The sequence below is a fragment of the Rhineura floridana genome, chromosome 9, assembly GCF_030035675.1.
Source record: "Rhineura floridana isolate rRhiFlo1 chromosome 9, rRhiFlo1.hap2, whole genome shotgun sequence".
In the NCBI taxonomy this organism is placed as follows: Eukaryota; Metazoa; Chordata; class Lepidosauria; order Squamata; family Rhineuridae; genus Rhineura; species Rhineura floridana.
The window spans coordinates 121,103,068-121,126,986 of record NC_084488.1 but is presented as its reverse complement, the minus strand read 5'-3'; the positions used below and the strand labels follow the sequence as shown (position 1 = coordinate 121,126,986).

Sequence of the window (23,919 nt, the reverse complement as noted above, 5' to 3'; positions counted from 1 at the left end):
GCTCCAAGAACTCAACGGCCTTGCAGTCTTCATAGTAGCTGCCCGAGGTCAAGTGTTCTGCCAGAATGTGTACTTAACCTAGATTCTGTGGCTGCATGTCAGAGGAGAACTAAGTCAGGAAGCAGCAGAAGAGCTTGTCATTCGCATCAGGCTCCTTCTTTTTCTTTCTCCTGATATTCTTGCCTTCTCTTTTGGAAAAAGGCAACCCCTAATGAGGCCATGGAACACACCTGCTCTAGAGCCAAGGATGCCCCCTCCCCCATATTTTTACTGGCTTTGCTCCAGAGTAGGTAATAGCAGCTGTACACACTGAAATTAAGCAGGAGAAGCTTTTTCCTGATATGGAGATAAGGCAATGGGAACAGCTTTGTCAACTTAATTTTGGTCAAGCTGGTTTTAAAGGCACTGGAGCCCAGGTAGGAAAAAAAAAGTCTAGTGCCAAGAAATGGAGATGGGTCCATATGGTGGCCCAGAGGGTTAACTGAAGGTCTTGGCTCTAGGGCCCTCTTGGCCCTAGTTCAGTGAATCAGCCTAGTTTACGAAGAGGGAAGCCTGACCTGTATAGGTGACTATCTGTCTAGAAGCCCCACCTTATAATCCCAGTTGAAAGCAGGTAGGCTGGGGTTGACATTTTACAATCTGTAGGTGTGTTCAGATAACTGGATACCAGTGGTGACTGGTGCCCAATGGGACTGGTGGGGCGGAAGGCAGGAAGCCCAATAGTAGGTAGAGTCAGAGCCAATGGCAGACAATTCTAGTTTTGTACCCCTCCCCTGGACTGGCTGTAAGCAACGAGGCAAGCAGGTTGGGGGTGGGAGCTGGTTGGCTGGCTGAGGACAGACTGAAGTTGATGGAGCAATGCCCCATTTACCCTATTATTTATTTATTTGTTTGTTTGTTTATTTATTTCTTATTCTTGTATACCGCCCCATAGCCGAAGCTCTCTGGGCGGTTTACAGTAACTAAAAACAAATACAATTTAAGATACATCTTTTAAAAAACTATTTAAAACACAATTTAAAAATTTAAAACAATATAAAACACATGCTAAAATGCCTGGGAGAAGAGGAAAGTCTTGACCTGGCATTGAAAAAATAACAGTGATGGCGCCAGGTGCACCTCGTCAGGGAGATAATTCCATAATTTGGGGGCCACCACTGAGAAGGCCCTCTCCCTTGTTGCCATTCTCCGAGCTTCCCTTGGAGTAGGCACTCGGGAGAGGCATTCCATCAGGTATTGTGGTCCCAAGCTGTGTAAGGCTTCATAGGTCAAAACCAGCACCTTGAATTGAGCTGGGAAACATAAAGGCAGCCAGTGCAAGCGGGCCAGAATCGGTTTTATATGTTCAGATGTAGAGTGCATTGCAGTAATCTAATTTAGAGGTTAGCAGAGCATGGACAACTGAAGCCAGGTTATCCCTGTCCAGATAGGGACGTAGTTGGGCCACGAACCGAAGTTGGTAGAAGGCATTCTGTGCCACTGAGGCTACCTGAGCCTCAAGTGACAGAGATGATTCTAGGAGAACCCCCAAGCTACGAACCTGTTCCTTCAGCGGGAGTGCAACCCCATCCAGGACAGGTTAGACATCCACCATCCGGTCAGAAGAACCACCCACTAGCAGCATCTCAGTCTTGTCTGGATTGAACCTCTGTTTATTAGCCCTCATCCAGTCCATTGTCACAGCCAGGCACCGGTTCAGCACATTGACAGCCTCACCTGAAGAAGATGAAAAGGAGAAATAGAGCTGCGTGTCATCAGCATAGTGATGGCAACGCACTCCAAAGCTCCAGATGACCGAACCCAACGGTTTCATGTAGATGTTGAACAGCATGGGGGACAGGATGAAGAGTCCAGGGTGCCGAGCAATAGACTAATCTCCACTGCTGGACACAAAAGTATGCAGCCATCTCACCTGTCGCTTTAAAAAAAACTTGGGAGATGCAACTGTAAAAAAAGAAGTATATTACAGGTGGCTTACAACAAAGGATAAGGATACAGTGTGGGGCTGGTGAGTTGCAGCCTATCGTCTGACTTGTGGTCTCCAGTGAGGAGGTGTGCTGTGATGGGGAGTTGAGGTACATTCCATTCCATGCTCTGTCATGCCAGTGCGTGTAGCTGTTCCGCTGGTGTATCATGTTCCACCAGTGTGGTGGGGTGTATATCACTACCTAAATCCCCTTAAGCGGGCAGATCTACAGTACAGGATTGCACTCTGGATGGCTAAAATCCTAGTTTAAAACCAGGTTGATTATAATTCTTGTTAGGCCTCAGCATAACACTATGTGGAAATCAGCGCAATGACAGAATTTTTAAATTGGGGGGTAGTTGGGGGAAGATGCCTCTCAGAATGTTACAATGGTGGCCATTCAACTGATCTGAGGCCTAAGTCTGCTGACCCTACTGACCTATGAGTAAGCCCCACTAAATTCAATAGAACTACTTCTGTGTAGATGTGGGTAGGATCACAGCCTAAATCTGTTTATTGGGTAATATGGAGGCTTTTGTGTGAGCCAAACACTAGTTTTGCGCTTACTAGGGTGATACCTGGGTGAAGGCCTTTGTCAGTGATATAATGACAATGCTTGCAAGCTCATTGCATCAATGTTGTGGAATCACTGGACAGAAAGGAAAGCGTGGCTCTTTTTGTGGTTAGTAGGTCACATGCTGGGCATGAGGTTATGAAGGGGGTGTCTTTGGTAAGGCCAATAAGTCAGCCATACCAGCCAGCTTAGTTAGCATCAAGGGAGATAAAAGTTTCATGGTAAAGAAAATCTTTTGTTTTTCTGCTGCTGCTGCTGCATTTTTCCTTCTCTGCATTGATGGGGTAGCTTGCCCAAGTTAAGTTTAATTTGGAATAAGCAGCACAAAGACACTTATTTTTGGATAGAAATGCCTGCTTACATATAATATAAAACTCCTACTCACTTCCTGTAGAGGCCAGCAAACACACTGCTAGTTGCTGGAAGAACACAGCATTACGTGAAAGTGTAATGGTAACGGTGGGGGAGATGAACTCCAACCCATGACAATAGGCTGTTCTAAATTTAGTCCACCCTCTCCATGGTAAGATTACTACAATTATGACAACCATAATAACTATTTGAGCCATGGTTACATGAGTTTATATCTCCAAATCGTTTGACTGGTTAGTAAATATAGATTATTGTGTATATATCCATATTACTTTGCTAGTTTATGTAATTTACTAGTGGCAAGTTAGCTAGTGGCAGTGTTGAATTAGGTGGCAATCCAACACGTCAACTCAGAAGTAAGCGCCATTGGGTTCAGTGGGACTTACTCCCAGGTAAGTGTGTATTGGATTGCAGCCTTAGTGAAGTCATTTCTAAGCCCCCTATCTACACTATACATTTAAAGCAGGTATAGGTATCCTTTGGCCCTTGTTGCTGAATTACAACTCCCATCATCCCTGGTCATTGGCCATGCTTGCTAGGGTTGATAAGAATTGAGGTTCAGTAGCATCTGGGGGGCCAAAGGTTTCCCCCACTTGATTTAAAGCACTATCGTGCTAATTTAACAGCTGGGAACTGTAGTTTGTTAAGGGTGCTGAGAGTTCTTAGGAGAATGCTATTCCCTTCACAGAGCTACAGTTCCCAAGAGTGGTTTAATAGGAAATCCATCTTCCCAGGGAACTCTTCAGAATTCTAGCTCTGTGAGGGGAATAGGGGTCTTCTCTCAACCCCATAACAAACTACAGTTCCCAGGATTCTTTGGGGGGAAGCCAAGACTGCTTAGAATCATAGAATAGTAGAGTTGGACCTCTAAGGCCATCCAGTCCAACCCCCTGCTCGATACAGGAATCCAAATCAAAGCATCCCGACAGATGGCTGTCCAGCTGCCTCTTGAAGGCCTCCATTGTCGGAGAGCCCACTACCTTTCTAAGTCATTGGTTTCATTGTCGTATGGCTCTAACAGTTAGGAAGTTTTTCCTGATGCTTAAAGTGGTGTGATACTACTTTAAATGTATAGTGCTGATGGGGCCACAATTTGAAATTCACGTTTTGCAATGCAGTTCTCCAAACCAAACAATGCATATGTTAGGAGTAAGTGTGCATAAAAGAGCTTTCATTAGTAAAAACAAAACAAAACCAATTAGGAGAGTTGTGAGGAGACCCCTGCTCCCCTCAGAGAGCTCCGATCCCCAAGGTGGTTGAACAACCAGTCCCTCTTTCCAGGAAACTCCCAACACAGTCCTATGTACATCTATTCAGCAGTAAGACCCACGGCACTGGTGGCTCCATGTCACTGCAGCAGCAGAATCCGTTCCGGGTTTTAGCCTGATTTTAAAAAGCGCTTAAGTTCAGCACCTCGGACAGCGCCTTGAAAGTTCAGACTAAAGCCCGGAGCTGATTCCACTGCCCCACTGACATGGCGCCGCCAGCCTCCACTGCCCCACAGTGCTCAGTGGGGCTTCTTCCCGTGTAACCGCGGATGGGCTCCCTGCCAGCGCCGTTCACTCCGGCCCTTGCGGCGTCTGGACCTCGCATAAGGCAAACGACGCAGCAGTGCCCGTTGCCAAGCGAGACCCAGCGCCAGTCCCGGAGCAAGGCCGAGCCGCTGTTGCTAAGCGGCCGACGAGGGGCGGCGTTGCTAAGGGAGGTTTTCCTTCCGCGTCCGCGATAACGGCATCACTGAAGTGAGCGCGCTCGCGTGCGCGTGCGTTGCTCCGCAGCGGTTGCCACGGGGCGGCGCTGGTCCCCCCTCCTCCTCCGCTCTTGGAACAGCTGGTCCAGCCGGGACGTACCATTGCGACGGACGGGGGGGGGAGAAACGGGAGAGAAGAAAAGAGGACGGGGAAGGGGGCGGAGTTGCCCTTGCCTCGCTGCAGGCAGGGCGCAGAGAAACGTCGGAGCGGGAGGCAGCGCGTCTCTCTCTCTCTCTCGCTCGCTTTTCCGCCTCTTCCTCCAGCTGCTGGGGGCGTTGGTACGGCCCACCCTTCCCCCGTTCGGTGCTGCAGGGAAGGGGAAAGCGAGACCGGCTGGGGCGGTGGCTGGCGGTGGCTGGCGGTGGCTGGGGCTGGGCTGTCAGGACAATGGCGCTGCTCCCCTCGAGGAACCACCTGCTCCTGCCCCCGGCCCGAAGGGGGTACATGAAGGCCCGAGGCGGAGCCCAGCCAAGCGTCAGGTGAGGGCAGGAGGGGGAGGGGACTGCACGAGGTGGGGTGGGAAGGGAGGGGACTGCACGGGGTGGGCTGCACGGGGTGGGCTGCGAGGAGAAGGGAGGGGGCTGCACGGGGTGGGGTGGGGAGGGGAAGAGGAGGGGAGGGGCTACCCTGGGTGTGGGGAGCCCCTCGATGTGCAAGGGGGGGCGCACAATGAATTATTTTACCTTATAAAAACACCTCAGTTTACCTTATTTGAGTGGCTTCTTTCCTGCCCTTCACCACAGGGTCCCAGGGCAGCTTACAGCCTTAAAATCCCATGAAGAATGCCCGTGAAAGAGCAGCGAGGAGGGCCTGCAACAATTTGGCCTCTCAAAGGGTGAAAGGGTCGGTGATGTAAAAGGGTATTGCCATGATGCAGGAGTGCTGGGGGTGGGGCTTGACCCGGTGTGTGTTTCTGTGTTTATTTAATTATTTATAAACATATCTGCATACCCCTGTTTTATTTCGAAAGCCATCAAAGCTGTTTGTAACAAATAAAAACCCTATAATGGTAGCCATTGAAGCGCAAAGAAATGCGAAAAATATAATGAAAACAAGGCTAGGTACTGCAAAGAGACAGCTTGCATAAGCCTGGCAGAACAGGAAGGTTTTCCGTCTATGGAGAAAGGGGCTTTGCTGTAGGTGAGAGATGAGGCATTGAATTGGGGATGGGGGCTTTGGTTAGAAAGGGGATATGGGGGATTGGTCCCATACAGGATATGTGTGGGGTGTTAATAAGGGAGGTGGGTTGCTGGCAGAGGAGTGTTGGGATTGTGCATTCAGGAACTGAGGGTAGGTCGTTGGAGGGCATTGACAATAGATGTAGATTGAGGTGCCTGTGGGTCCTGGAGGAGTAGAGGGGTCTGTCTTGGTGCAGAAATATGCATAGGTGGAGGGTAGTGATGCCTAAGGGTAGATGACAGAGTGACTTAATTCCTAAAGGTGTTTTGGCTGATGGTGGGTAAAGTAGAACTACAGAGTCAGCCCAGCACAGAATATGCATGGTGGTGGTCCCTGAACAAATGCAGGGAGGATGGAGATTAATAATAATAATAATAATAAATTTTATTTGTTAGTCGTCTATCTGTCCGAGTTAACGGACACTCTAGGCGACTTGCAACAACCAGGATAAAATACAATATACAATCAAAAAAGTACAAAAATAATCTAAACATCAATTAATACATTATAAAAGCTCATCCACCCTGAGGATTCTGTAGGCCTGCCTGAATAGCTTAAGGGGGCAAGATGTGTAGGGATTGGGGTATAGAGTGAAAGGTGGGTGAATGGGGGGTAGGGTTTGTGTAAGGGCTTTGTGGTAGACGTTCACAGAATACAGGGAATTGGGATGGGGTAGGAAGTGTAGGGGGGGCAAGAGTGGGAAGGGTGTGGATGCAAGTTTGGGGACATGCCGTATTAGTATGTATTTGGCCTTTTCAGGCCAAATACATGGCATGCCTTTTCAGAAACCAAATAATTCAAGCCTTAATTCCAAACAACACATAAAGGGTTATCTCTGGTTCACCTAAGCATGCCTTGTAGGAGCAGATCCCATTGATTTTGGTTCCACTTCCAGGCAAGAAGTTGAGGACCATCGATCAAATTCCTAGCTATTTCACCTTCCGCACAGAGCATATTCAGATGGTCAAGGACCTGCCAAGATTCACCCCCTGTGGGAATGAGTAGTTAGGGTTGATAAGGAGGTTGGAAATACTGTGGATCACTGATGGGTTTGCATGGGGCGTATTGAGATACCAGAGTTATTGAAGGCAAGGTGTGAGCGTTGGGTGTCTGGGTCTGTAATGGGTGTTCTTTGGATGCCTTGAGACTCATACTGGTACTTTGCTGAATTAGTAGGTTATGAGTGTAACAGACACAAGGGGAGAAGAGGGTTGGCTGGATGCATGCAGGTCTGAAGACAGAAGAGTTGTGAGATGGAAGTCCTCTGAGGAATGGTTTGGAGGCAAGGACTGTGAAGAAAAAAGGCTGGTGTTCATGCAGGGCTGGAAAAAAGAATTAAGAATGCACAGTCTCTCGAGAACCTAAAATCTGATGCTGCAGCTTCAGAACTGGAATAATTTTCCCCATCCTTCTGATGAGGCGTGTAGGGTAGGGCGATGGAGGGAGGAGCAGGAGAAAGCTGTCTTTTCAGTGGTCACTTCAGAAATTTTGGGGTAGGTCTGATAAGTGGAGGCTTTAGTAAGGAAGTGACTTGTGAGTTGAGGGGGTGAGAGTGCTGGAATGGGGCAGTTTGGGTGAGTTCGTGTTTGGAGTGACTGCTTAGAGGAGAAGGATGCAAAGCAGGTATGCTTTAGGGGAGGGACTCTTTGCAAAGGGGGAATGCAGTGGGGATGGGTGTCCTTAGGAAGTGACAGTTGCTTCTCCATTATTTGGATGGTCCCTGACCCGTTGCTCGAGAGAAAACGTTATTAACTGGAATATTTGACCCAGAGGTAATTACATATATTTGCAAAAAGGTGGAGGTGGCCCTGTACGATGAAGACAATGCAATCCAGCCATTTAAATGGACTAAAATTTAACAAATGCATCTCTGTGAGATATGCTGCACCTTTAGGTCTTACAAATGTGTAAAAATAATTCCAGCCATGTAAGCATCTTTTGTTTGTTTTTCAGCTTTCCTCACTTTTCAAAACAAATGCACAAAACAAGAATCAAATTCTTAAAAATGTGTGTGCGCGGTGGGGGGAGGGGGAAATGCGTGTGCACGCATGCCTCTTAAGACCTCCAAGGCAGGCACAAAGAATAGCAGTCTTTCTATTTGCAATGTGTTTACATGGCTGCCTGTGTGAAGGTTAAATTCCTCTTTCTTGTGCAGTGGCAAATTAAATTAGTCACAAGTGCGGAGGGGACAGATGCCCAAGAGAAGGAATGTTCTGCAGGGCTGTGATTTTCAGCTGTTTGTGTGGGAAAAGCACGGCCTCAAAATATTCCTGTACAGTAATAGTAAAAAATTCAAGACTTGGCCTCTGAAATTTGCTGAGTTCTGGTGGCTTAAAGATTTGTTGTTGTTTTATAAAGAAAACAAATGTCTTCTAATGAAGCTTATTAGCTTAGAGGAGTGAATGACCTTGGAAAATGAGCTACCTTGGGGATTTCATTCTTGAGAAACAGATGTAAGTGCATTTGTCCACCCCTTAAAATGTCTTCTGTTCATTGTCATTCCTTACCAGTTTCCCCCCCCCCCCCGTTCCTTGTTTAATTTAACGGTACTTTTCAATTCAAATGGTGCAAAAGGGAGGAGAGAAGCAGTGGCCTTGCTGCAGAAATGTACTTCCTGGGTTGCTGTTTAACAGATGCAATAGCGTTTGCACAAAGGCTTGGTGGGAAGGGGCGTCTTTCTATGCTATACCTGGAGAAATATCCCAAGCTGAGATTTCTTGTGACTCTCCCGAGTACTTTGAAATGAGCGGGCTGAAGCTGGAAGTTGGCATGCAAACAACCAAACACCTTGGCTACGTGTCAAAAGGGAAGGAAAACACATTTGTCAATGTTCCTTAAATAAAATTCAGTTAAACCGCTAAATGTGCAGCTCCCATGAAGTGAATGCTTATTTGTATATATATATTTCCCCTTCAGTGACTAGCTGAGCAGGAGGGATAGTGAGGTTACAATCGGGGGCAGCAGATATTTAGTGCCTAGGAGAATATTCAAGTGGTGTGTCCCGTTCCTAAGCCACCTCTTTGATCAGTTCCTGCTGATTCCCCACTTGAGCCATCCTGCTTGGTCCTTTGATGTTGGGCTTGGTGGGCTCTCCAGGAAACCCACTCTGGAATACATAGCTGGCATCCTTCCCTTAGTGCATCACAATAATAACAATAATAATAACAACAATAAATTTAATTTTTGTGTCGCCTATCTGGCCGAAGCCACTCTAGGCGACGTACACGTTAAAATACAATAAAATACAATATAAATACAGCATAAAATACAATGCAGTCAACAATAACCATTTTGAAAAGCAGCAGTATAAAACAATGTAGGGCAATCAATAGACAATTTTAAACAATTTTAGCCCATCCCGGAGATCCCAAAGGCCTGTCCAAAGAGCCAAGTTTTTAAGGCTCTGCGAAATATATCCAGGGAAGGGGCATGGCGAAGATCGAACGGGAGGGAGTTCCACAGAGTGGGGGCCGCCACTGAAAATGCCCTCTCTCTAGTCCCCACCAACCTAGCTGTTTTCATCGGTGGGACTGAGAGAAGGCCCTGCGTGGCTGATCTAGTCGGGCGGCTTAATTGGTGGTACTGGAGGTGCTCCTTCAGGTAAACTGGGCCGAGACCGTATAGGGATTTAAAGGTTAACACCAGCACCTTGAATTGGGCCCGGAAAACAACTGGGAGCCAATGTAGATGAAATAATACTGGCGTAATGTGATCACGGTGGCGGCTGTTTGTGAGCAGATGAGCCGCTGCATTCTGCACCAGTTGTAATTTCCTGACCGTTTTCAAGGGTAACCCCACGTAGAGCGCATTGCAGTAGTCTAATCGAGAGGTGACCAGAGCATGTACTACCAGTGGGAGCTGATGAATAGGGAGGTAGGGTTGCAGCCTCCGTATAAGGTGTAGCTGATACCAAGCTGCCCAGCTCACTGCCGAAATCTGAGCCTCCATGGACAGCTTGGAATCAAGAACAACCCCGAGGCTGCGGACCTGATCCTTCAGGGGTAGACTCACCCCATTAAGCTTCAGGTCAACAACACCTAACCTTCCCCTGTCACCCACAAGCAGCACCTCGGTCTTATCAGGATTGAGCTTCAGCCTGTTCCTTCCCATCCACCCACTCACGGATTCCAGGCACTTGGACAAGGTTTCCACAGCCAACTCCGGTGAGGATTTAAAAGAGAGATAGAGCTGCGTGTCATCAGCATATTGGTGACACCGCAGCCCAAAACTCCTGATGATGGCTCCCAGCGGTTTTACATAGATGTTAAATAGCATGGGAGAGAGGATAGAACCGTGTGGCACTCCACAAATGAGGGGCCAAGGGTCTGAAACCTCATCCCCCAATGCTACCTGTTGATGCCTGTCAGAGAGAAAGGATCGGAACCACTGTAAAACAGTGCCTCCTATTCCCAATCCCTCCAGGCGATCTAACAGGATACCGTGGTCAACGGTATCAAAAGCCGCTGAGAGATCCAGGAGGACAAGAAAGGTGCCTCTGTAAAGCAGTTCTGCTAATTCACAAATGCCCTTGTGTTCTTCTCATGCCCTCTTTCCTGCTGGGAATAGAACAGTTGATTATAGCATTGAGTTTGGGCTTGGAGGTGGGAGACATGTTCAGGTCTCTGCGGAACATGACGTTCAAACATGTGTTCTCTTTTCCCCAGCCCACCCCTCTGCCCAGTGACTTTGCAAGAGCTAAATCAAGATATGGATCCATCAAAAGTCCATGGCCAGCTCATACCCTTCACTCAACCCATATTTTCTGCCCCTTAAATCAGGGGTGGGGAATCTTTGGCTTTCTGGATGTTGCTGAACTATAACTCCCATTATCCTTAGCCATTGGCCATGCTTGCTGGGGCTGGTGGACGTTGTAGTTCAGCAACATCAGGAGGGCCGAGGGTTCCTTGCATCTACTTTAAATGGTGAAGTGAATTGACGCTGAGCGCATCTGATATGCTTCTTCTCTTTGCCAAACGTCTTACTCTTCAGCTCCTTCTATTTTTCCTTAGTGCTAGTTGCCCAGGCCACAACCCTACTGTTTACCCAGATGGCCCCAATACCACACTTCCTGTTTTGCTGTGTTTTTTGTAGAATCAGTGTATACTTATCAAAGTCATCATAGGTGGTGTTATTTTCACAGCCATTACAGATGGCACCCTGGGCATCGCTATCAAATGTAGCCCAACCTGTTGTCTGACTTTATCCTCATGAAAACTTGATAAAAGTGAGGAGCGGTTCTTTCAGACTGGTTCTGTTGGTATCTCCAAAAACATCTCTCCACCCATTTAAATATATCCCTGCCAAATAAAAATAACACTCAGTTCATATGATGAAATGGACTAGTCTGTGAAAGCTTCAGCCATAATTAATTGATTATCTAATAGGTGCATCCATAGTAAAAGGCAGAGAAAAGAAATGGTGGTTCAGCTTCTCAATGAGGATGGTAAAATCCTCAATGAGGATGGCAAAATGATAACACATGACAAAGAAAAGGCAGAAATGCTCAATTCCTACTTTGGCTCGTTCTTCTCCCAAAAGAGGGTCTATCACTCTGCTGGCAAACAGGAAGTACAAGTTGAAGGTGCAAGATTGGAACTTGAGATCAATAGACAAATGGTCAAGAATACCTAATTACTTTGAATGAGTTCAAGTCTCCAGGGCCAGTTGAACTGCATGGTAGAGTAATGAAGGAACTGGAGGATGGGTTGAAGACTAGAAGACTGAAGAAGGATGCACACGAATAGCAGGGGGTTGGACTTGATGGCCTTGTAGGCCCCTTTCAGCTCTACTGTTCTGATATCCAATATTTGCCATACTCAGAGTAGACCCATTGAAAGTAATGAGTTCAATGGGTCTACTGAGTATGACTAACAGTGGATATTGCCCTTAGACTTTGAGGTGCTACAAGCCTTCTTGTTCACTCCCACAGACTAACACAGCTATCCTTCTGGAAATGTCCTGTGAGGATTTTTCTGGGAAGTAAAATTATTTGAAAATATGAGTTTGAAGAGTATTCCAAATCTGATGGCTTTATTTTACTATAAATATGCAACTGCAGTATTGGATTCACCCTAAGTCTATATCAGTATTGATGATTAAATTTAATTATTGATCTCGGTTACTTGCTTCATCTCATAGAATCATAAGAGTTGGAAGGGGCCTATAAGGCCATCAGGTCCAGCCCCCTGCTCAATGCAGAAATCCAAATTAAAGCATACCCAGCATGTGGCTGTCCAGCTGCCTCTTGAATGCCTCCATGGTTGGAGAGCCCACCATCTCCCTAGGTCATTGGTTTCATTGTCGTACCTCTGTAACAGTTAGGAAGTTTTTCCTGATCTTCAGTTGAAATCTGGGGTGTATGAGTGTGTCTCCAGAATGATTTACAAACTTCCAAGTACATGTGACTTCCAGATATTATAGGAGACTGGGCAATGCAAGTAATTCTTTTTCATTAGCTTCCAGTGTTAACAGATCTACACATGCCTTTTCTCATTTGCTTAAAGTGTTGGAATAGGCAAAAATAAGAGTGTTACTGGATCAGACCAAAGGCCAATCTAGTACATTATCCTTCCTCACAATGGCCAACCAGGTGCCATATGTAAAGCCCTCAAGCTAGACATGAAAGCAATTGCCTTCTCCCACTGCTGTACTGTACTCCAGTGTACGGCCCTCACAGTCATGCTACATTGATCGTGTATATAGCCATCATGACAGATAGCCTTATCCTCCATGAGTTGGTCTGTGCCCCTTTTAAAGCTGTCCAAATTGGTGGCCATCACCTCATCTCGTGGTAGTGAATTCTAGTGATGTGCTTTGTGAATACTTCTTGTTCTGGATCTTCCAACATTCAACTTCATTGGATCATCCCAGCTTCCGGTATTTTGCGGGAGAGAGAAAAAGTGTTTTCTATCCACTTTCTCCACAACATGCATAATCTTATACATGACCCCTTATTCATCTCAAAACACACACATACACAGTAAAAAGCTGCAAACATAACCTTTCCTGGTAAGGAGTTGTTCCAGCCCCCTGATCATTTTGGTGGTCCCTGCCTGCATCTTTTCCAGCTCTATGATGTCCTTTTGAGCTGCAACCAGAACTGCACACGATATTATTCCAAGTGAGGCTGCATCACAGATCTGTAGAAAAGCTTTTACAATAATGGCAACTTTATTTTTAATCCCTTTCTTAATGATCCTGAACATAGAATTTGCCTTTTTCACAACTTCCACATTCTGGGTTGACGTCACTGAGCTATCCACCACAGCCCCAGGGTTTTTTCCCTAGTCACTCATTGCCAGCTCAAACCCTATTCATGTATAAGTTAGGAATTTTGTTTGCCCTGGTGTGGATCACTTTACACTTCCTTACATGAAAAAAAAAATTCAATTTTACTGCCCATTCATTCAGTTTGGAGAGATCCTTTTGGAGTAACTCACAATCTCTCTGGGCTGTAGCCATTGCTAGTCTTACTCAGAGTAGACTCATTCAAAAACTTAACTTGGGTCCAGTTATTTCAATAGGTCTACTATGAGTGTAACTTAGGCTGTATGCATGTCATACATTTAAAGCATATTGCCTTTCCCCAAGAATGCTGGGAACTGTAGTTTACCCCTCACAGAGCTACAGGTCCCAGCATCCTTAATAAACTACAGTTCCCATGATTCTTCTGGGAAAGAAATGTGCTTTAAAATGCTTTTTAAAAATTTGTAAGTCATTTTGAGGCAATTTTTTTGATAGTAAGCGACAAATAAATCACAATAATAATAATAAATTAATGGTGCATACACAGCCTTAGGGGAATACAACCCTGTTTGTATCATCTCAAACAACTTGGTGTCGGCAACAAACTTGGCCACTTCACTGCTCACTCATAAATCCAAGTTATTAGTGAACAAGATAAAAAGCACCAGTTCCAATAAAGATCCTTGGGTGGCCATTCCAGCTCTGATTTGGTCTGGCTGACATGTGTGCTGCCAGTGTCAGAAATTGCATTGGGTTGGTTCATTATGCAGTTCACCTTCTGGCGCTGTAGTGGACTCTGAACTTCAGGCCTGTTCTGCTCTAGGTTGTCTTCTCTTTCCACCTCCATTGTTGTTGTTATGTGCCTTCAAGTCGATTTCGACTTATGACAACCCTATGAATCAGTGACCTCCAAGAGCATCTGTTATAAACCACCCTGTTCAGATCTTGTAAGTTCAGGTCTGTGGCTTCCTTTATGGAATCAATCCATCTCTTGTTTGGCCTTCCTCTTTTTCTACTCCCTTCTGTTTTTCCCAGCATTATTGTATTTTCTAGTGAATCATGTCTTCTCATTATGTGTCCAAAGTATGATAACCTCAGTTTCATCATATTAGCTTCTCGTGACAGTTCTGGTTTAATTTGTTCTAACACCCAATTATTTGTCTTTTTCGCAGTCCATGGCACGTGAAAAGCTCTCCTCCAGCACCACATTTCAAATGAGTTGATTTTTCTCTTACCCACTTTTTTCACTGTCCAACTTTCACATCCATACATAGAGATTGGGAATACCATGGTCTGAATGATCCTGACTTTAGTGTTCAGTGAAACATCTTTTCATTTGAGGACCTTTTCTAGTTCTCTCACAGCTGCTCTCCCCAGTTAGCCTTCTTCTGATTTCTTGACTATTGTCTCCATTTTGGTTAATGACTGTGCCAAAGTACTGATAATCCCTGACAAGTTCAATGTCCTCATTGTCAATTGTAAAGTTACATAAATCTTCTGTTGTCATTACTTTAGTCTGCTTGACATTCAGATGTAGTCCTGCTTCTGTGCATTCCTCTCTAACTTTCAACAGCATTCGTTTCAAATCATTCCTGGTTTCTGCTGGTAGTATGATATCGTCTGCATATCTTAAATTATTGATATTTCTCCCTCCAATTTTCATACCTCCTTCATCTTGGTCCAGTCCCACTTTCTGTATGATCTGCATATAGATTAAACAGATAGGGTGAAAAAATACACCCCTGTCTCACACCCTTTCCGCTTGGGAACCAATCGGTTTCTCCATATTCTGTCCTTATTTCCATCTCCACTGCCCCTGAAAGATAATGGATAAACCTCTGTGACTGGGATGGTTCAGACATGCAGATAAAGTGGCACCTGTTCCCAGCCTGGCATCTTATGCCAGTGTCTCCAAGACCTTGAGTGGTGCAGGAGCCACTGGTACATGGCTGCTTCCACACTGTTCCTAGTGACGTTACAAGAAAGCAGGTTATCTGCGAGGGGCTGGGGATGTGATTGCTTTTCCTGGTTTTCTTGGTTGAGTACAATTTAGCCTGATTTGTTTTCTGCAATCTAACTTGGCAGCATGTCTTACATCCACAAACCTACCAAGCATGCACCTTCACCCTACAGTGGCTCCCGAGCACTGCAATTGCAGCCTGTGTGGTGCTTGGCCGCATGCTTCACAAGCACAGTCTTTTGTGCTTCCCACAGGATACTGTTTCTGCATAAACAGGAAGAGGCAAGCCAGTGACTCTTCACACGCAGCTGCTCATCTGACTGAGTGAATCCGAGCTTTTCAGTTAGCAGAATTTAAAGGAAAACCCCTTCCTCGGAGTCTGGTATATCTGTATAAAGCTGTTTGTTTGGAATAATAGTGTTTTTACCCTAAATCTTAATTCGATACTGGTAGCAAATTTGCTAAATAATGCAGACGGAATCCAGAGAGGAAAGTCCTGATAACCCTGTACTGAGCAAATGGAACAAAAAGTGTATAATTTGAGGAGAAACAAGCAGAGAGGGTTTATCTTTCTTAGTTCAAGCTTTGTCCATATCGGGGAGACATGCAATCAAATATATGGAGGAAAACTGTCAGAACTGCACAGGCAGTCAGACTACATGCTACCTCACTGATAATTATGCCACTCTGTCTGGTTGTCCCTCTCTTGGCTAATTGACTGTAACGTGAGCAGAATTAACTCTTAAGTTACAAACTGAATGATCTGTGCTGTTGCACTTTCAATAGGTATCATAGTTGCAGATGAAGTAAATAAATGACGAGTACTGGCTTCTTGAGGTCAAACACTATTTGTCTTGAGGTTGGCAGTACATTGGCTGAAGGTTGCATATGTTCCCCACTGCACTTGCTGAGATCTTACCTAAAAAAAGTAGATGCCCTCACTGCTGCTCACGGAGTGCCAAGACTGGTGTAATTGTGGGCATTCCTGAAGGATGGTGGTCTAAACATGGTTGTAGCTGAGGCTGTGTGCAATGGCGGCTGGAATTGTGCCGGTGCTGTGATTGTGTCTTTCCTTAGTATGGTCGAAGTCAGGGTGTCGCGTGGAACAACTGAAATTCTCATGGTGGCTTTTTACAGTATATTGAAAATGCAATCAAACTGGTGATTGAGTAATGAGTGTCCGTCGGGTCCAGAGGAGGGCAATGAGGGTGATCAGGGGACTGGAAACAAAGCCCTAGGAGGAGAGACTGAAATAATTGGGCATGCCTATCCCTGAGAAGAGAAAATTGAGGGAGATAGGATAGCACTCTTCAAGTACAGGACAGGTTGTCACATAGAGCGTGGCCCTTCAAGCTGCACAGTCCAGTCATGTTGCTCTGCAGTCAGGGGCGGCTGGTGGCTCCGTGTCAGTGGAGCCATGGAGTCCGCTCTGGGCTTTAGTCCAGCCTTTCAAGGAGCTGTCCAAGGTGCTTCAGCACTGCCCCACCGACATGAAATCAGTAGCCACCACGACCTGCAATACAGGTAAAAGTTTGGCCTAGAACTACCATCGCACAGCCATTGATATAATTCTTCCTGGCCACCCTTCCTACGCACCGCAACCCACAAAAATGAGATTCCATGCTACAACATTATTTTGAGGTACTTATCCAGCTCCATTGTGCTTCAGCCTTGTAGATAATGGAGTAATAGCAAATTGTGTACACATACTGGTCAAATGATCTAACTCTGCAAACATTAGATAACAGTTGTCATCCAGGCAGGGGTCTCACAGCCAACTTTGCATGCGTGCAGTGACTTTTGATGCTTTCCTATAACTCTGGTCTCCCACATCACATGGAGGCTACCTTTCAAAAGCCAGTAATGATGCAACTATGAAGGACTCCTCTTCCTAGAGGGAAAAGTCCAGCTGGGCTCGCCCAAACAGTTCTTATTGTGGCCAGTGAATGGGAGCTGAATGATAGGCATAACTGTTTATAGAGCTGGTTTTATTGGCTGCTCTTGCATGCAGAGCTTTTCCCCACTGAGTTGAGCACAAAACGGAACTGATCGTGTGGGGTTGCAGATCCAGGTTTGATGTCTTGTCATTTTGATTGTAGTTAATGTATCTGTACATGTCTCTAGTTAGCAATTACAAGGGGATAGGACTGGGACTGTGGCAAGCGAGGAAGAGTTTTCTTAAAAGTTTCCCTGTACATGGCAGCCCCAAACCCGATCCTTCCCTCTTCCAGCTGCCTTTTTTTAAAAAAAAAGGAAGTTGTGTTAAATGCATGATCACATGTAATGTAACCTGTGGTTTGGCCCTGAAATTATAAGATAATTCAACCAGAGAAGTTGTATAACGGGGATGAGGTACCGATTTCTGCCTGAGGGCTGCATTCCCTTGTAGCAACCTTCCGGGAGCCACATGCCAATAGTGGGTGAGGTCAGAAGCAGAAGTGGGCAGGGCCAGGAGCAAAAGTGTGTGTCTGGGAGGGGGGAATGGCTGTGACTCTTACCCTTGTACAGTAGAAGGCATTGGAGCTGTGCCAGAGCCAGCAGTTTCTATACATACACACCGTCCTCCATCCAAGCAAGCAAGATTAGGCAGAAGAGCTCAAGGAGGGCCTGGATCAGGGCCAGTGAGAGGCATGGCCTGGGGAGGAGGCATCACCTGGGCCACATTCAGCCTCCGGGCATGGGGTTTCCCACCCTGGTTGTATACAGCAATAACTTAATGCGTGAAAAAAAAGGTGAAATGAACCAGAGTGCAGGCCGGAAGGAAGGGAGTGAAAATAAATGGATGTTATTGCTGTGTTGTTGCCAGTAGTTTTTCATGACTGAGGTTTCTGTTTTGCCTTTTCTTTCCTGCCAGCAAGCTTTCGTAGTGATACCAATGAAATATTTTTTTTCCTTGTTTAAAAACACAATCTGTTTCTAGCTAGGAACTGAAAGATGTTGGTTGGAGCCCAGTAGAAGGATGCTTATTAACAGTCACAATAACAATAGTAGTAGTAGTAATAATAATAATAAAAATGGTGGAGGAGGGTTAATTATGTGTGTGAGCTTTTGAACCTTCTGGGGTTTACATTAGCTGTTTGCCCTCAGAGCAAAGGTCAACTTGGGTGGGTTCTTGCATGTTGAGGCTTGCCTGTTTGGCCACCCCGGTGTGCTTTTGAAAAGGAGACTCTTGCACCATCTGTGCCCAGAGGGAATGTGTAGCAGCTCAGATTTGGAATGAAGCTGTTTTTGGAGTGTTCCAAGGAAAGGCCAGTTCTCAGGACCTTGCAGGCCGGTACAATGCATCCCAGGCTTGAAGTGGGGGCTTGACATGAGTTCAGTCCGCTAATGTGGCTTGCTGACCTCACAATGGCAAAATGGTGATTTGGTGTCATACCTGAAAGATCGACTCACCACTTATATGCCCAGTCTACTTCACTCTGCAGGTGAGGGTCTCCTGCAGATACCATCTTATCAGGAGGTCCATTCTGCACAGCATAGAAAGCAGACCTTTATTGTTGTGGCACCGATATGTTGGAATTACCTCCCCTTAAATATTAGACGGAGAGCCAGTGTGGTGTAGTGGTTAAGGTGTTGGACTACGACCTGGGACCAGGGTTCGAATCCCCACACAGCCATGAAGTTCCCTGGGTGACCATGGGCCAGTCACTGCCTCTCAGCCTCAGAGGAAGGCAATGGTAAAACCCCCTCTGAATACTTCTTACCATGAAAACCCTATTCATAGGGTCGCCATAAGTTGGAATCGACTTGGAGGCCGTCCATTTCATTTTCAAGCATGATTGCATAGGAGTAAATCCCATTGAACTCAATAAGCATGCAAATGATGAAACCTGCCCTCCTTCCTCTCATCACCTCCCTTTTGCCCCTTCCCTCCTCCTTCCTTCACCCCTCCCCTCTTCCAATCCACTCCTTCTTCCTTCCCTCTACTCTCCCCTCCCTTTCCTCCTCCGCCATGGTCAGTTTTACCTATCCTGGGACTATGACCTGGGAGACCAGGGTTCAAATCCCCACACAGCCATGAAGCTCACTGGGCGACCTTGGGCCAGTCACTGCCTCTCAGCCTCAGAGGAAGGCAATGGTAAACCATCTCTGAATACCGCTTACCATGAAAACCCTATTCGTACGGTCGCCATAAGTCGGGATCGACTTGAAGACAGTCCATTTCTATTTTCCAAATATTAGACAGGCACTATATTATCTTTTTGGCATCTACTGAAGACCTTCCTCTTGTAACAAGCCTTTTAAGTGGAGACCTTATCCCTGTCTGCATCTGTGCTGGAATTTTTAAGATGCTTTAAAGTTGTTTTTAAAGATGTTTTGTTTTAAGATGTTTAAAAATCTTTCTTTTTTTAAAGGGTGTTTTAAAGTGCTTTTGGTGTTTTTGTTTGCTGTCCTGGGCTCCTTCTGGGAGGAAGGGCAGGACATAAATTTAATAAATACATAAAATAAAATAAATATTTGAGACCTGCATTGCCAATTGCACTGAACTGAGTGAAAAATCTCTTTGTCTTCTGCCTGAGCAAAGGTGGAAGAAGAGTTGGCTCAGCTGGTAGGTATGCTTAAACGTGATCATGCAGAGAGAGCCTTAGACACAGAAATTGCAAAGAAAAAGTGAGTGGGCTCATAGACAGTAAAAGAGAGTGTTTTGCAAAATGCTGTAGAAAGAACAAAGGCCGGTTTCTACTAAGTGTACGCAAACACTGACATGAATTTCTTCCACCAAGCCTTGGCTCCATCAGCTGGGGTCCGTTTCAAGAACCACCTCTAACTGTCTTCTCTTTTCTTTTTCAGTTGTAGCCGCCTTCGACAAGTTCAGAACATTCTGACACAGAGCAGCAAATCCCAGCCGGATGGAATCCTGTGCATTTTGGGTAAATCCTTTCAGTTATTAAGATGCACTGACAGTGTTGTTGACATGTGCAAGCGAGACCCAGAGGCACAGTTTCAGAAATTTCTCCTGGACTAGAAATATTCAAGGAGTGCACATAAGCATATGAAGAATGTGGCTGGTCCATCAGGAGGTGGGGTGTGTTGATGTGTTAAACTTGGAGCCTCTTAGAAGTGAAGAGAACAAAGAGACTGAGGAGTTCAGGCAGTGGATAGGGGCCTTAGCAGATATATCAGAATCAACATGCAATTCTAAATCTCTGGCTAATGCCAAAGATGCTTGTGGTTTTTAGGAAATGGTGGTCTTCTAAAAGGTGTATCAAGACAGGGCAAGTGATGGGGATGGACTTTAGCTCAGTGATGGAGCACCTGTTTTGCATGTGGAAGGAGATCAGGTAGCCAGGTTGGCAGATCCTGTCCCTGCTGAGCTTGAAACTGACTCTTCCTTTAAAAGGCTCTTCCCTTTGCAGTGTGCTCAAAGAGACCACTGTGTGAAAATGGAATCAAGCATGTTTGCTATTTCAAAGAGAAATTGTTGTTGTTTTGTGCCTTCAAGTCAATTACGACTTATGGCGACCCTATGAATCAGCAACCTCTAACAGCATCTGTCGTGAACCACCCTGTTCAGATCTTGTAAGTTCAGGTCTGTGGCTATGGAATCAATCCATCTCTTGTTTGGCCTTCCTCTTTTTCTGATCCCTTCTGTTTTGCCCAGCATTATTGTCTTTTTGAGTGAATCATAATAAAATCATGATAACCTCAATTTCATCATTTTAGCTTCTAATGATAGTTCTGGTTTAATTTGTTCTAACACCCAATTATTTGTCTTTTTCGCAGTCCATGGTATCCGCAAAGCTCTTCTCCAACACCACATTTCAAATGAGTTGATTTTTCTCTTATCTGCTTTTTTCACTCTCCAACTTTCACATCCATACATAGAGATCAGGAATACCATGGTCAGAATGATCCTGACTTTAGCGTTCAGTGATATATCTTTGCATTTGAGGACCTTTTCTAGTTCTCTCACAGCTGCCCTCCCCAGTCCTAGCCTTCTCCTGATTTCTTGACTATTGTCTCCATTTTGGTTAATGACTGTGCCGAGGTATTGATAATCCTTGATAAGTTCAATGAGAACTTCATTCACAGAGAACAGAGGCCCAGATATATCACAAGGGTTTTATATTTAAAAAACCCAAACTGTTATTTTGAAAACCACTCCTGGGCTCTCCGAACGATAGCCTTTTCCAACCTGGCGCCCTGTAGATGTTTTGCACTGCAACTCCCAGCTGCCCCAGCCATCCTTGATTGTCTGAGCAGCTGGAAGCATGCATGTTGATGATTTCTCCTACAACAAGGGTTCCCAAACTGTGGTCTGCTTAGTTCAGGTGGTTCGTGGAGCTTCTGTAAAACTCCAATTTAAAAAATCATACAGCTTCTAACAGAGAGAGCATTACAATTGCTACAACAGACAGAAAAATCATTAAGTGGTCCACCAAGGTCCTCAGCAATTTTCAAGTCATCCATAGGTTAAAAAAAAGTTTAGGAACCAGGGTGTTAGAGGTAACCACTGTATCTACTTGATTTGTACCTTCAACATTGTCTGATGCTCCAGCCCTCCCTGCAAAATTGCAGGGTATTCAGAGGTTTTTGCGAGGAAGTAACTGTGGTAGATCAGTGTAGTGTGGATCAGGGGTGAAGGAACCTGTGTTGCTGGGGGCCAAATGCAGCCATCCAGGCCTCTCTCTGGCCCCTAGGACTTTCCCCAGGCCACACTTCCTTCCCAGCCACACCCCTCACCAGTCCTGCTCTGCACTGCACTCTCCTTGGATGTTGTTTGATTGTTTGGTCTGGCTGGAATATGTCCCTGAACTCTGATAAGCATTGCCCAGATGAAGGATAGAAAAGAGGGTGTGAGCTTGTGTAGAAACTAGCTTACTGTTCAAAGGTAAAATTGGTATGCCTTGCTCCACCTACTTTTGCCACTGCCATGTGGCCCCTGGAAGGTTGCTCAGAAGGGAGTGTGGTCTGCAAGCTGAAAAAGGTTCCCTATTCCTGGTGTGCCTATGGTCATATTACCCTGAACACGCCCGATTTCGGAAGCTAAGCAGGGTCAGGCCTGGTTAGTACTTGGATGGGAGACTGCCTGGGAATACCGGGTGCCGTAGGCTTAGAGGAAGGCAATGGTGAACCACCTCTGAATACCTCTTACCATGAAAACCCAATGAATACAGCCAAAAAAGATTCATAGGGTCACCATAAGTCGTAATCGACTTGAAGGCATATAACAACAACATCATCATTCCTGGTGTAGATCTCAAACTGTCCTTCAAGACACTACATCGTGTTCTTCTGGCAAGGCTTGAATCTGTACTATGCAGACTGTAAACCTGGAGCAGCCTTAAGTGCTGAAAGACTTTACTACCAAAAAGCGAAAGAGTGAATCTCTTTAACTACTGGATGCTGAACAGTATTGCTGCCCCGCTTGGCTGTTCCTGAGAGTTTTATCTCTAAATATGGAGGCAGCGCTGAAAAATCTCAGACAATCTGGTCATGCTTCCTGGACTGCTGTGAGTAAGGCTGATGGTGGGGGTGAAATGTGATGGGATCTACTTTCCTGCTTCCTTTCTCCCACTGCCCACAATCTAAAGTGTATAATTAGAAGGCTTGTTTCTCTTTCTGTTTTCTTTGTGAGTTTGTTACATATATGTGCAAACTTATGTGGCATTTAATTGTGAACAGCCACTGAGGACAGGCCACAAGCTACAGACAGGCTGGAAATATGAGGATTAAATGAGTTCCAGCTTGGGGAAAAATATGCATGGTTTACTCAGAGTAGCTAACCCTCCTGGGCATTGGCTATTATCCATCCCCCGAGTCACAGAGAAATCTCTGTGGTTAAATATAAGCAAGAGGAATAAGAACCCATTAAGAATGCTGGAGAGGAAATCTTGCCTAAACTTACAGTTCCTTGAAGTACTAGCCCTGCTCTGTCTGGTCTATAACCCTAGGGTGGCTGAGATGTGATCTGTACTGCCCGTGCATTATGTGCCACTTCTGACTGGCTCTGGCATGCAGAAGGGGCCTGTCTGGGCCCTTACCAGAAAGCTGTGGTCACTTGGCTTAACCCAAAGCAGGAGAACCTTGTTGACTTTCTGAAGTAAAAGCTAGCTGCCGGACGCCATGAATGTGATAGGGGCTATGTGAAGACTGAACAAGAACTTTAGCCAAAAGCAGCTGAATGCTGCAAAGAAGATTTGACAGTCCAGGACAGCTGTAGCTCTTAATTTATTCATTTATTCATTTTATTAAATTTATATCCTGCCCTTCCTCCCAGAAGGAGCAGAGGGCAGCTAACAAAAACATGTTAAAATGTATTAAAACAAAAAGATTTAAAATGTATTAAAACAAAACATCTTTAAAAACATCTTAAAAAAAAAAGCTTTAAAAACATCTTAAACAGCAATCCCAGCACAGACGCAGACTGGGATAAGGTCTCAACTTAAAAGGCTTGTTGAAAGATGAAGGTCTTCAGTAGGTGCCAAAAAGATAACAGAGATGGCGCCTGTCTAATATTTAAGGGGAGGGAATTCCAAAGGATAGGTGCTGCCACACTAAAGGTCTACTTCCTATGTTGTGCAGAACGGACCTCCTGATGGGAGGGTATCTGCAGAAGGCCCTCACCTGCAGAGCGTGGTGATCGACTGGGTATGGGTATATATATAATTTTTAAAAATAATAAATGCAAACTTGTCTTTTAGGAGCAATATAAATAAATGGTTGAGTGTTCCATGGGAAACACTAATTGAGGGGTGGGGAGTAGAGAAGACCATAGAATCATAGAACAGTAGAGGTGGAAGGGCCTACAAGGCCATCGAGTCCAACCCCCTGCTCAATGCAGGAATGCAACTTAAAGCATTCCCAACAGGTGGCTGTCCAGCTGCCTCTTGAAGGCCTCCAGTTTTGGAGAGCCCACCACCTCTCGAGG

General features: G+C 45.5%; 1 protein-coding gene and 1 pseudogene across 1 annotated transcript in view; both read left to right on the top strand.

Annotated features, from left to right (window-relative positions):
- Positions 1-4,626: 4,626 nt before the first annotated feature.
- Positions 4,627-23,919, top strand: part of DNAAF9 (dynein axonemal assembly factor 9) — a 106,575-nt gene continuing 87,282 nt past the window's right edge. Inside the window, exons 1-2 of the mRNA XM_061583534.1 lie at positions 4,627-5,142; positions 19,839-19,918. Coding sequence (XP_061439518.1) covers positions 5,051-5,142; positions 19,839-19,918 — 172 coding nt within the window. The 5' untranslated portion in view covers positions 4,627-5,050. The remainder of the gene's footprint in view (positions 5,143-19,838; positions 19,919-23,919) is intronic.
- LOC133364626 (5S ribosomal RNA) lies at positions 21,994-22,102 on the top strand (annotated as a pseudogene).